At 37.5% G+C, this 13,864-nt stretch overlaps 2 protein-coding genes across 7 annotated transcripts in view; one reads left to right on the forward strand and one right to left on the reverse strand.

Moving 5' to 3' along the window:
- Nucleotides 1-7,221, forward strand: part of RASSF5 (Ras association domain family member 5) — a 93,212-nt gene extending 85,991 nt beyond the window's left edge. For 2 of the 4 annotated variants that reach the window (XM_088154171.1, XM_088154172.1), the window contains 2 exons: nucleotides 791-906; nucleotides 3,742-7,221. In XM_088154171.1, coding sequence (XP_088010297.1) covers nucleotides 791-906; nucleotides 3,742-3,894 — 269 coding nt within the window. In that variant the 3' untranslated portion in view covers nucleotides 3,895-7,221. Of the gene's footprint in view, nucleotides 1-790; nucleotides 907-1,606; nucleotides 1,681-3,741 lie in introns of all 4 variants that reach the window. The other 2 variants (XM_088154168.1, XM_088154170.1) reach the window with 2 other exon arrangements.
- Nucleotides 7,222-7,288: 67 nt separating this feature from the next.
- The window catches only part of EIF2D (eukaryotic translation initiation factor 2D), a 32,522-nt gene continuing 25,946 nt past the window's right edge, over nucleotides 7,289-13,864 (reverse strand). For all 3 annotated transcript variants that reach the window (XM_088154163.1, XM_025174017.2, XM_007439585.4), the window contains 6 exons: nucleotides 12,785-12,943; nucleotides 12,225-12,314; nucleotides 10,561-10,653; nucleotides 9,581-9,701; nucleotides 8,855-9,029; nucleotides 7,289-7,968 (listed from right to left, as the gene is read on the reverse strand). In XM_088154163.1, coding sequence (XP_088010289.1) covers nucleotides 7,898-7,968; nucleotides 8,855-9,029; nucleotides 9,581-9,701; nucleotides 10,561-10,653; nucleotides 12,225-12,314; nucleotides 12,785-12,943 — 709 coding nt within the window. In that variant the 3' untranslated portion in view covers nucleotides 7,289-7,897. The remainder of the gene's footprint in view (nucleotides 7,969-8,854; nucleotides 9,030-9,580; nucleotides 9,702-10,560; nucleotides 10,654-12,224; nucleotides 12,315-12,784; nucleotides 12,944-13,864) is intronic.

The raw sequence follows: 13,864 nt of genomic DNA on the forward strand, positions 1-13,864 counted from the left end.
CCTCATTGCCCTTCTCTGAACCAGATCCAGTATGTCTGAATCCTTAATGTATGGTGCCTAGAAGGAAGTCTGAGTATAGAATGGAATGTGATTTGGAAACTAAACTTCCATCATTGGCTGTTTTGCAGTTACCTTACTGCAGATTCCTTTTCAATTTGTAGTCAACTAGTATTCCAAAATCTTTTCACAAATGTTACTATCAAACCAGGTATCCTCCATCTTATATCTGTTTCCTAACTGCATTGCTTTCAGTTGCCTTTAATTCAATTCTGTTATTATCTGTTCACTTCTCTAACCTATTAAGATTACTTTAAATGTTATTTCTGTTTTCTAGAACATTAACTATCCCACCCATGTATATAGTATCTGTACATCAATAAGCATTCATTCCATATCTTCACCCTGTTTGTTAAAAAAAAAAAAAAAAGTTAAAGGGTACAGAGCCTAAGGACTGAGCCTTATGGCTCCCCACTTGATACCTCTCTGCAATTTGATGAGGAAATTCTTTAACCTAGAGTTGCTTTCCTCTTTATTATGGCTTTCAGTAAGGATAAATAGTAAGTAATAATGTCCAGTTTTGGAGAACAAACAATAAATGTTTGAAATTGCTGTAAAGGAAGGAAGGGCTGAAGATCTTTAACAAGAAGCAGTAGCAGCCTTTTCTGTCTAGTCTCCTTGAGGCTCTGTGCGTAAGCCTGACCATAACTACATGTCCAAATGCGGAGAATGAGTAAATCTGCACTTTCTTTTGAAAGGTCCTAAGTGATTTTTGGTGTCTTATCTTTTGTAGTTCTTTCCCAGAAGCTTCCAGTCACAGAATACCCTTTGTTCCTCCGGCTGCTAGCAGGCCCTGACACAGATATTCTGAATTTTGTGTTGAAGGAAAATGAAACAGGGGAAGTTGAGGTAGGTCTGAATGCTATGTGGGTTTTTTTGTTCCCTAACTTGCAAAGACACACAAAGATAGAACCACATTACACAAGTGGTGATTTGAATCTATAGGAGAGAACCAGAGTGGGTGGAAAAAAATAAACTTCCCATCTTATTATTTCTTATAACACTATTAGATACTTGTGTTCTAGAATAAGTGGAATATTGAAGCAAGTACAGAAGTATTTTAAGCAAATGGCATTTTATGTCTCATTTAATACCCTTTTAAAATATTAAACATGTTTTATATATACAGGGCATATATACAGGGCAAAATAGACTTCCTGCAGAATTCTGGCACTTAAAATTTAGCAATATAGAGCTAAATGATCAGGCTTCAGAACACAGATTACACCAGGCACCAAGGAAGACATTCTTCTGTGCTTCAAAAGTAAAGGACTAAACTCTGAGTCATAGGAATAATTTCCAAATTAAAAATAAGCCTTCCAAACCTTGGACATAAGCTTTTTGATGCATTTCTTAAAATGTGAATTGTTTGGAAGCTTCTAGAGGGGAATTGCTTTCTTTCAAGGAACTATAGCAGCACAGATGAGTCTATAGGTGAAAGGACTCAATCTTCTTTCCCAGAAGCCCTCTGGATTTACAGATACTGTCCCCACATTCTTACTTTGTAGTAGTAGCTTAGTAATTTTTCTTGCTACCATCTGTCTCCCAGGGAGCACCTCACCTGACATCCGCTCACAATTCCAATGTGCAGAGAGAGAGGGCCAAAACCTTTTTTTTGTTGTTGTAAGTATATAAAATCATTTTTAACTTAAGTACCCAACAATTAAACCTTCGACTTGGTTAAAAAAAGAAAATTCAACTAGTAGGCAACAACAACAGCAACAATAATTTAAAAAATAAACAGGAAATTAGTAGAGCTTCTGGAACATGACTGATATATGACTCTAGGCTGTGGTAAAACATATAACTCCTGAACTTGTACAGAGATATACATAATTTGTATTTGTATATACATGATTGTATAGAGATATACATAATTTAAGCTCACATAGCAGAAGATATTAAAACTTAATGCAGTGTATAACTACAGCAATTATCTGTTCTTTAGGGATAACTTGAAGTCCTCTACTTCTTTGTCCCTGGCTTCTTGGAGTAATTCCAGCCATTTATTGTACAGTCACTTATTTCTCAGCTCAGGTATCAGCTTCTTGCTCCATGTCCCTGAACATTTTCTCTATTTAGCAGGGAAGAGATTCAGTTTGCCTGCTAAAACCTGTGCTTGAGTGGTGTATATTTAAAGTCAGATGCTGTCTGGCATTTAGACTGGCAGAGAGACTTTTTGTGAATTCAGCCTGACTTGTTAGGAACATGATATGGTTGGTAATTCTAGGTTTTCAACTCCTTAAACTTGAGGAACCTATAATATTTCAGTAGTATCAGCAACAACTGGAAGGTTACAAGTTTTGGAATCCTGATTTAAGATGTGGAATATCAGCTATTACAGAGCATGTTGGCAATGTAAAATACTTTACTTCATTCACATAATGTTTTTTCCCCTTAGGCTCAAAAATCTCATTCTCAAGGATCTCACGTATTAACAATGCAGTCCATCTAATACAAGCTCAGTGGGGAGGGGGGGATCCTCTTCTTCGTGCCCTATCAAAAATGTCTTCACAGAAAAATCAAAGCTTTGCTGAAAAAAAGATGTCATCAGAATATCTGAAACATTTTCTACAATCTGATTTATTTTGAAGCTTTTACAGGAATATTTGAAAGGAAATGAAAACTGTTATTTGCCAGGATCTCTCTACAAAATAATCCCCTAAACTACATTTTGAATTAAACAAGATTTAAAAATATTTATTTATTTATCCAATTTATATGGCCACCTGCCTTAACAAGTGACTGGGTGGCTAACAGAATTAAAATAGAATAAAACAATAACAAACATTATAAATGTTAAAAATACAGGCAGCTGAGAAACAACAACCCAAATCACTAACACAACTAAGAAGCGAGTCCCTCATACTCTTGGGGCCCCAGGCCCGGGCACAGAACCAGGTCTTTAGGGCCTTACAAAAGGCCAGCAGAGTCAGGGCCATCCTGATTTCCAGAGGGAGAATGTTCCATATAGCAGAAGAGGCACATCTTCTAAGGTCCGCCAACTGGCATTCTTTGGCCTACAGAACCCGAAGCTTGCCCATCCTGCCTGACCAGGTCAGATGTTATGGAAAGTTTGAAACTTAAACAAGAAACTTAGCAAAATACTCAGGTATAAGTAATAGATTAAATCGAGACTGGTCATTCTGTGAACAAAATGGCTTCTTTCCCACACTTCCTTTACACCTATGCTGTTGTGGAGGATATTCCAATCCTTTGGGGCAGATTTTCAGCTACAGAAGGAAGGAGCATTCAACATAAAATATATTTTTCTATTCCTTCTGCATTAGTGGCTCACCACCAGTTATAAACTAGAACCCACTGTCTGTACCTCCTTTGAATTTCAGCCACTGACCTAAAGAATGATGATAAAACAAATAAGCTATACGCTGGAAAATCACTCTTTGCAGATACGGGGCCTTTTGTGTTGGAAAGCTGGAAAATGATACAGTGTGTGTAATCTTTCCTATGGGTGGTTTCTGCTTTCTTACCCTGAAAGTTTCAGAGTAGCAACTACATGCCTTGAGGGAAAATGAGGGATTGCAAAGGGTTCATTATGTTGGGGTGGGGTTTTCTTCTGGAAAATTAAGTTTGTTACAGCTGACATCTTCTTTCATGGGTTAGAACAACATTTATTTATTTCTTCTGCCAGTTTAAAGCCTCTCTGTCTTTTTACTCCCTTAGTGGGACAACTTCTCTATTCCAGAGCTACAGAATTTTCTAGTAATACTAGAAAGAGAAGAAAAAGACAAAATACAGCAAGTGCAAAAAAAATACAGCAAGTTTAAACAAAGACTGCAAGAGGCCTTGAAAGAAGCAAATAGCAAGCCTGGATAACCAAATATGGCTAGCAACAAACTTAATTTTAAAGTCTAAATAAATAAATATATTTAAAAGAAATAAAAACAAAACCGAACAACTTTTTCTTTCTCAGGACACTTTTCAGTTTGGTTGTAACCCAAGCTTTGCTTAGAACTGGTAGTTACAGAAAGGGAAACTGATATTCCAGTCCACTGACCCTCTAGAACCAGAAGTGGTCGCTGCTTTTCCTTCTCCATGGTCAAACTGCCAGGAAGCTCTGCAATGAATGCTGAATGTCTACTTTATTGGTTGGTTTATTGTACAAATGTTAAGGCTGGACCAAAATGGCCATCTCCTTTTCCTGTCATCCTGATACCTCACCTGTGGATTTGTGTTATGTGCAGTGGAAATGTATAGTGAATGTGCTTTCTGTGGTCAGTTCATCCACATAACCATCAGCAAACAAGAATTTTAGTCTGATATACGTGAGACACACTATAAAAGATGCCAAACATTTTGTTGCACAAGAAAATGAACTGAACAATTGCCAAGGAGGCGGCAGAAGATAAGCAGGACTTGAGAAATGGCTGTGGACATGAGAAAGAGTACATTTTCTCAGAAGGAAAAGTCTCTCAGATGTTAGAATTTTAGGATTCAGATGGAAGTGGGGCATTGCATAGCCCTGCTTTTGGAACACACTTTCCCCTAATGCAGGACCAGCACTGAAGACTTTGGCAGCTGATTGTTGTATTTACCTTTATTAAAAGATGTTGGAAGCATTAGTCACATATTACCTTGAAATGTATGTGAAGACTCTGAAAAGAACAGGAAATAATCTTGGGTGTTATTGACACTCATGTAGTAGAAAATGAGTTGCAACTTGCAACTCTCCAGCTTATTGGCTCTCACCTTGCAGTTCATGCAACCTGTTTGAAGGTGTTAAGCCCAATTAGCTGGCTCTATTCTGTTTTTGCAAAAGCCAAGTTTTTGAAATTTGAACTGGAGAATTAAAATGTAAATGTGACGATAGAACAAGTATTACGAGAAATGAGCAATGCACTTAAAAAAACAGGCATTGTTATCTAAGGCCTTATATTTATATAGAACTTCCTGTTTGAAACTCTTCTTCTGATGTAGTTACAGCTGTATGGGAACTACTTGTCTGCAAGATGATCTTGTGTATTTGGAACCTGACTCTGAATTATGCACTCACTTATGGTAAGGATGGATAAATTGGGAACAGATATGGCAACTGTGGGGCTATTCAGGCACAGCCTACAAATGTATTGAGTTGTCTCACATTGGAGTGGCTACAGCGTGACTAGCTGCAGTTTGCCAGATATGATGTAGGACATGAGGCATTCTTTATTCTCCTGCTTATGTGGTAGTTGTGTGAGACAAATGATTCCTTCATTTTTTTTCCTGCCCCTCCCTTTTCTGAGTGTGGTTTCCACATGAATTCATTGAGTCAAACTAGGTTTCATGTATTTCCCCTTTGAGGGCTAGCTTAAGCATGCATGAGCCATTTAGTCCAGCTTGTAAATGTCTTGACTCAGTTGACCGAGCAAACTCAAAGCTCCCTTCCCCCTGCTCTGCAAATACTAGCCTCTTGTTTAAAATAAACTGAATCATTTCTCTTTCATTAATTTGGTAATTAAGCCCATACTAAGAATCTAATTTTATTAGGCAAGGGTTAATCAGTTGTCAGAACCTGATTAGCCTGAATAACCTTCTTTGAAGATTCTTTAAATATATTGGGGGGGGGGGCATATAAAGGGAAAAATAAGTTTTTAGCTCTGGGATAGCAGGGTTGTGTGTAGAGGTGTACCTTGCAATTAAAAGGAATGATTTGAACACCTTAAGAAGCAAAGAGCAAATTTAACTAAGTTCATGCTGAAGTAAAGCTACACACAAGCTTCCTCAGGACTGTAGAAATGGTTGATGAAACAAAAAATGTGGGACCCCAGGAGTTGTTCCAGTGTCTGCATAGTAAGAGAAGAGTCAGTTTTGTTAAGTCATTAAACATCTTCTCTCCAAGTGGGATATTATATATTATGTTTTATTTTCATCGAAGAGGGAGGAAAACTGTCTCCTGCTCCTCCCCTTGGCATGTCTTGAACATTTCTATAGAAGGCATGGCTTCTTATGCAATTGATGTGAATGCTGCTGACTAAGCCTCCTGTAAATAGGCAGGTGGCTTTTTTCTTTAAAGATATTATATAGCTAGGGGCATTAAGCTGAGGGAAAAAAAACGATGATGCTTAGATTGGGAGAGAATGTGGAGCCATTTGATCTGTGATAGAACAGAAGCCTTAGGTATGGAGGCCCCAACTTAAAAAGCGCAGACTACTGCTAGCAGTGCCTTTGTTTAGTATATTATGTTGCTTGCATCTGTTTATATGTGTGTGTGTATTTTTGTTCAGAATGGTCAGCTAAAAAACACATGTACAATCTGTATAGAATGGAATTAGTGAAAGCTTTTATGTGGATAAAGTAAATACATTTTTGCAATGCTGTAACTTATTTTTACTACTGTTTCAGCCCTATGACTTTTTTTTTTATGTCACCATCTGACTTTTTTTTTTAAAGCTCCTTCTCAATTTGGTTATATGATGCAAACTGTGTAAGAAACTATTAAAAATAAAGAATATCTGATATAAAGAATGAGTTCTTCTCTCTTACACTTTTGTGTGGGGTTCACTAGCATTGCACACAAAGAAACAGTGTTGTTGTTATATTTCAATTTTAACTGAGATGTAGTTTTCTAACCCACCGACTCACTGTTACTAACAGGCAAAGGATCTTGAACTTCCTCTCCCCCAGTGGGATGACCAACAGAAATCTTTCACAGAGCTTATTTTCTGTGCAGCTTATCTGTTTGGTACCATTTCCTTCTGATTTATCCTATACATTTGAGCAAGTACTTTCATCTACCTCTGTGTGAACAGAAGACATATTCCAATAAATCACACAGTTTAGATCACCATCAATGCACTGGCCAAATTCCGAGTTAACACTGCAGCCACTGCATGTTAGTGAAGTAGAGATCAGAGCTATCCCACAGCCATGCAAGAGAGAGAAAAAGAGAAATCAATGGCCTAAAAGCTGGTGTGATACAGTTGTTAAAGTGCTGGACTGGGGAGACCCAACTCCAAGTCCACTGTCAGCCATGGAAGCCAAGCCAATCACATTCTCTCAGGTTTACCTACTTCCCAGAGCTCTTGGGAAAAATTGGAAGGAGAGTTGCATGCCCCCTTGAGCTCCTGGAGGAAAGGTGGGATATTAATCTAATAAACATTTTAAGGCAAGGGGCATTCAGCAGTCTTAACTCCATTTTTGCAGCCCTTGGTAGCCCTTCTAACTAGGACTTCTAAAAATTGACTGAGGTTGAAAGCATATGAAAACTATCATGAAAACTCTTAAAATAGGCATTTCACAATTTAGAAAAGGAAACCACTTCCTTGACTACCCACCCTCAATTTTGTTTTTTTTTTTAAATCTATCCCTGTTTGCATACCTGATGGGGCTCTACCCACTTGCAGCAATCAACTTCTAAAATGTTAATTGTAGCCTTTTCCAATGAAAAGGCTGGTCATCCCTGGTCTTTTCTTGAGTCATCTCTCTAGTTTTCCTTGCAGCAAGAGTGGAATGTGTTAGGTACAAGAACAAGGTGTAAATACCTATCATCCTTATTCAGTAGAAATGGTTCAAAAGAAATGGGTATTGAGTGGGAGGAATCACATTGTTGATATTATAGATACAGGTAGTTCTATTCTGATTATCATCATGGTCCTGTGAAAAGTTCAGCTATGAAAATTATGACTAGCCAGTATACATAGTTATCTTTTAGTACCTTATTCTGGTAAAAGCTTAGTTGTAAATATAAAGAGGTAGGTAGAAAACTCAAAAGTATCTGGGAAAAGTCTTTATTTTATCTATTAAATAAAAATAGTTTATAGATAAGGCATTTGGTTTCAGTTCCAGGTGGATTCAGTTCCACTGAATAAGATATTTATATATAACATACTCTCAGGCTTGGCTACTTCTTCCGCCCCATCTTTGGTGCTTTCTCAAGACCCTGGATATATTTGCGAGGTATCTGGTAGTCCTCTGCAATAGAGTCAAACAATAATAATCATTTGGCATTTAACAGCTGAAACATTTACAACACTAAGTGCAGCTTACTAAGAATTTTTTAAAGATTCTGAAAATCTGAAAGCATTATACCAGTAGTTCTTAGATATTTCCATCATAGGCAGTGGTGAGAGATGTTGGAAACTAGTTCAACAACATCCAGAGGGACACAGATTACCTGCCACTGCACTATATAAAGGACTAATGATATAATAACCATTTTTCCTTCTTTTATAGAGTAAATATGTGCTTGCTATTTGTGGTTTTATAATTACCTTAAAGTGATGAGAAACTGCTTTTTAATTCATCATAACTGTTTAAAATCAATGGAGGTTACCACCCTATAATCCATCATCCAACTGTAGTGATTTGTAGCATTGTGCAAATGTGCTGTTCACTAGAAAGGTCGCACATTGGCACATATACTTGCAAAGAAGTTCCTTGGAACCACTGCTTGCTAAAAGCATTCATGTGTTTCTACTCCATTCAAAAGTAAAAGGAGATGTCCCTTTGATATATTGTGTTTTCTGTTCTGATGCCACTAATAGGAACAAAATTAATCCAGGCAAACCGATAATGTATTCTCAGTGTCTTAGCAAGTGGCAGCACCTCAGCAACTTTGTCTGGACTCACTAACTAAGCAGGGTTGGGTCTGGTTAGTATTTGATGGAAGTCCTTAAGGTATCCCAGGGCTATTAATTAGATTGGGAAGTAAAAAAAAAAAAACCTGAAGGAAACAATGGTAAACTAGTTTTGAAGTGCTGCCAAGAAAACTTCATGGATCTGTTTATGAAGTCACCAGGAATCCCCCTTCATTCAAAGGAGATGATTTATGAATATTATTCATGCCAAAGGTACTTACCTAAGAGCAGTTTAGCAAGATGACCGATCTGATTGCCTTGTATCTGGACTTGTGCTCTGTCCTTTGCTCCAGGGTCTGTGATGATAGTGGCACTAGCCTGGACCTTTTGCTGAAGGGTACTGGCAAGAGCCTGAGGGTCCAAACCATAGAGCTCAAGATTCTTAATTATTGTTATCTATTAGCCAAAACAAAAAAAGACATTAATGTACAAAATTAGTTGTGATGTTGCCACTAAATGGCCATCTAACTTTTACTTACTTACTTTTACTTAAGTGTGCTCTATTTTATGGACAACGGCATTTTGAAATAGATGGGCTTATAAATCTTTTCACTATGCATATTAATCATATCTTTACGTGTCTCTAGAAATGAACAGAAGCAATGCTTATTTGACAGCATATATACAGTGGTGCTTAAAAGTTTATGAACTGTTTGAATCTATCTAGTTATAGGACTTGTATGGAGAACAGATCATGTTTTAGGTCATAGTTAGGCAGAAATACTGAAAATTCAAAAGGCTTCACAAACTTTTAAGCACGACTGTATCACTAAATCTGGGCGGCTTAAGTGAATGGATACATGTATAGAAAGAGACAGTCATAACATACTGGGTGACATTGATGGTTTCTTGATCTGTGCAAGCACATTAACCTTCTGCCTGGTGATAGATTCTGGATTAATCCAGCTGGGACCTTTGCTCACAAGTACTCATGCTTTGACTCTTACCTTTTTATTGGATGACCTCTGTGCTATGGTTACATCAATTGGATAAATGTTTCCTTTTCTCACAACAGGTTCTTGTCCCAAAAAGGTTACCTGATGGAAGGGTTGTAGTTTGTCTAGACACCTGCCAGTAAATTAGAAAATGTAAGCTTATCTAGTAAAAGCTGATGAGATGGGATCTTTCAGCATTTCTGGCTTAGCCATTCCTGATGTCCAAATTTGCCAACTATACCTATCTATTTAGTACATGGATGCTGAACCCTGTGAGTAGTCCATATATATAAACCAAGAAACAGAGCCTGATAATTAAACAATGTTCATGTAGAACAAGAACTTATTTCTGGACGTGAAATTTGTATGTCTCTTAGCAGGTTGTTTATTCTATAGTAAAGAGAAACCAACCTACCATTGTTAGACATAGGGAAACCTATGTTGAATAGGCAAAAATTAAAAACTAGGCAACAAAAATCTCATCTTGCAGTCGTCCAACAGTCCCTATGGCACAAGGGGTGCAACATACAAATGTTTTAGGGCCATGCAAACATCCAAGCGAGATGCTTTGTAAGGTACCAAAATGTGAATGAAGCACCTCACCTCTTTCATTAAAGCTTCTGCATCTTTTGCAAAGCTTCCAAATTGCTTCAAAAGTGATTCCTAGCTCTCTCTACAAAAGTGTGCATGCATAGCCACTATGATTTGTTTTCTTTCCAGTGAAGAATTTCAATGCTACTTTTCCCATTAACTGACCATTTGCTGTGAAATAACTCTTACAGTGGGCATAATCTTCAGATATACAAGACACAAATATGCCAAGCATCACTTTATTGTAAAGGGCAATCATACAGCCTTTAGCCATGCTGATTGGGAATTCTTGAAATTATGGTATCAATGTGGAGGGCCCAAGATTGGGGAAAGCAGACTTACTTTATAAGGAAATCCTATATCAAATATATAAAACTTCTCTATGAATCGGTCTCCCTCACCTGCTGAGGAGATCATCCCACTTGAGCTTTGAGATATCTTGCTCTGCTTTGCTTAACAAACAGTCACACAAAACTGGATTTACCTTTACAAAGCTGTGATCAAAAAGAAATGCATTTTCATCATGATTTGCTCCATACATTGGGAACTCACCAGTGTCAATAATGTACAACACTTAATTTTTGCCAAGTCAATTTAAAGCTTTGCTTTACAACTTATGGGAACTACAAATAAGAAGGTACTGGCCACCTATTGTTTTTAGTTTAGAAAGGTAAACTAAATAAAAATTTAGAAAGACTTCCTCCAGTCAAGGTAAACAACTATCAACTAGATAGACACATGTAGTTTTCTGGGCAACAACAGGGAAGTGGTTGACCATTAACTTTTGACTTTGTAGTCTAACCTTCAGCCCTGGAATTTCCTCAGAGTCTCCCATCCAATTACTGATCAGGTCTGATCTTGCTAATTTTTTTCAAGACAGCCAGGTCACATCAGCTAGATGCTTAATATGAATGGATATACAGATAGTCCTCATTTAACAACTATAATTGGGACAGGAATTTCCATCGCTAAGCAATGCAGTCATAAAGCATGATGTCACGTAACTGCATCGCTTAGTGATGGCAATTCCAGCAGTCCCTGTTGCTGTTAAGCAAGGACCTCCTCGCAACTTCCTGCCGGTTTCCAACAAGCAAAGTCAGTGGGGAAGCCAGCAGGAAGTCACAAATCCTGGTGGATTGCAAGCAGATTGCAGCATTGCAACAGCAGTGGCTGTTGTGGCACAATTGCAGCCAAGCATAGGGTGGGTGCTCTGGAGGGTGGGAGGTTACACAAATGGCTGCTGCAGCCCGACATCACTGCAGCCAGGTGCAGGGTGGGTGCTCTGGAGGGCAGGAGGGCATGCAGCAAAGTGGTGGGACTTTCAGGAGTGACTTGCAACCTTCCCTGCTGGCTTCCCCATTGACTTTGCTTGTGGGAAGCTGGCAGAGAAGGTCACAAATGGTGATCGTGTGACTCTGGGATGCTGCAACCAGTGTATGAGCTGGTTGCCAAGTCCAAGATTGCGATCACGTGACCACGGGGGTCCTGGGACGGCCATAACTTCAAGGACCGGTCGTAAGTACCACTTGTTCAGCGCTGTCGTAACTTCAAAAAGTCATGGAACGAGTTGTTGTTAACCAAGGACTACCTGTAAATATCTGCTGGTTTTATATATATTTATATTAAATGTATTTACAAATGATTACAAATTATTAATCTATGGAACACTTGTTAATGGAAATATTTCAATGATTAAATTAACAAATTTACTGATTTGCAGATCTAATTAAAAATCATGTAGTATTAATTAATCAAGATTATTGTTGGTGGCCCTAAATAAACTGAGAAAAGTACTTTCTGATTTAATTAGCTGCTGAATTAAGAGTACAACTTCACAAGGCCCATACTCATATATGTATGTTTATGTGCTATGCTAGACATAGGAAAGGGACTAGGATGGGACCAATCATTTGGAGGATTGAACATTCAGATTTGGAAATGGAAATGTATTATGAGCACAGGAAGCTACTTTGAAAAATCCCTGGGTAATCATTCCATGCCAGAGGTATAGAGCAATGATCAAATATTCTGATCTCTATGCTCAATAGTTTCAGTTCTTACATACTTTTTGTTTGTTTCGTCAACCAACTCATTAGCCTTCACGTAGCTGATTATCACACTTCTCACTTCACTACTGGAGAGGGTATGGCCTTTCCTGGAGAAAGATGGGAACTTTATTAGTTGTGCAGTTGTGTTATGGAAACAACTGCAAATATCCTGCTCTTGCAAACTAAAGATGTTCTAAAGATTTCCCAATACAGTTGACATTCTCTTAATTAAAAGACAAAATAAAATATGGAAGGAATGGTACAATCAAACCAAACACATTAGTTTGGCATTCCAAAAGCATTAACATTTTAGGTATTTTTCCTGGTAAGCCATTCTTTTCAAACTTTTACACAAATGCTACTGGTAAGCTCTAGCTATGACATTCTATTTTTGCCTAAAACATCTAAGTTTACTCTGAATCACTTATGTACATACATACAGACACAGCCCTTTTCTTTAAGCAACAGGGTGTTGCCCTCTCCAAATGCCCTTGGCCCACTGTGTCAGACAAAAAGTAAGGGGGTGTTTACTATTACAGGGAACAAAGCCAGGTAGCTGATTTCTTATATTCCTTACTTATATTCAGACTCTTGAAACAATGGGGCCATTTTTGATGAAATTCCATAAAGTGGTATGATTTCAGGAGGATGGTACAGTTGTTCTCTGTCATCACCTTTACTATCTTGAAAAGACATTTCAGATGTTGCAGTTTCAGGTACTATGAAGGATCTAATGCTGAAATGCAAAGAGAAACATCATTTTCATACATTTAACCGGATAATTATTGTAATGGTTAGAACATACAAAAACCAATTAATGGAGTGTCACATCTTTCTCACTTGCCAGAAAACGGACATTGTAAACTACTCTTCCCATTACTGCTATATAAAAGCTGACAGCAGTAAACATGAGAGCATTTTTTGTTCTTAAAACAACAAGGAGATTCCAAGATGCAATCTTTCATTGACCTCTACTGCCTATCATGGTTTTGGTCAATCACAGATTTCACATGGTGCTTTTTAGTAAGATAAAAAAAATAGATTAGTTACTAGTCTTAGCCATACCCAAGCCACACACTGCATTTGCTACAAATAGGTTTAGACATCTTTTGGCCTATGTGTAAGAAGCACAAAGTCCAATTTTACCACAAGCATGCAAGCTAGGATCTCTAATTTAGAAGCTATCTTTAAACCAATATATTGTTCGTATGCCACCAACTAGGAATATACTAACATACCCACTACACAGTACTTCCATTTCTTAAAATGGAAATTTTAATGCAAATTTAGTACATTTTCAAAATTAAGTTTTATTTAGGATATCTGAATATTTTACTTTTGTTATCTTTTCAATGTATATTTTCCTCCCTCATGGGCAAAACACAAATTTTGTTTTGTATGATTTCTATTTAGAACAAATAATCTGTTCCATAAGAAATTTAAAACACTTATTACCTAGCAACTTACTATGCTGCTATGGCAACAGAAGAGTGTAACTTCACTCTTTGATTTAGCTAAGAAAGATGCAGAAAAGAATCTTCTGCATGGAGAGAAACAGAATGGTTAGAGTAAGCATACAGTACATGCTAAATATGAACAGGGGATATGGAACTGTCAGATATATTAGGAAATGGATTTTTTGTAATTGAGACAGAAA

The sequence above is a fragment of the Python bivittatus genome, unplaced genomic scaffold, assembly GCF_059951505.1.
Source record: "Python bivittatus isolate LINGU-HERP-01145 unplaced genomic scaffold, Pbiv_v1 ctg000700_np1212, whole genome shotgun sequence".
Classification (NCBI taxonomy): domain Eukaryota; kingdom Metazoa; phylum Chordata; class Lepidosauria; order Squamata; family Pythonidae; genus Python; species Python bivittatus.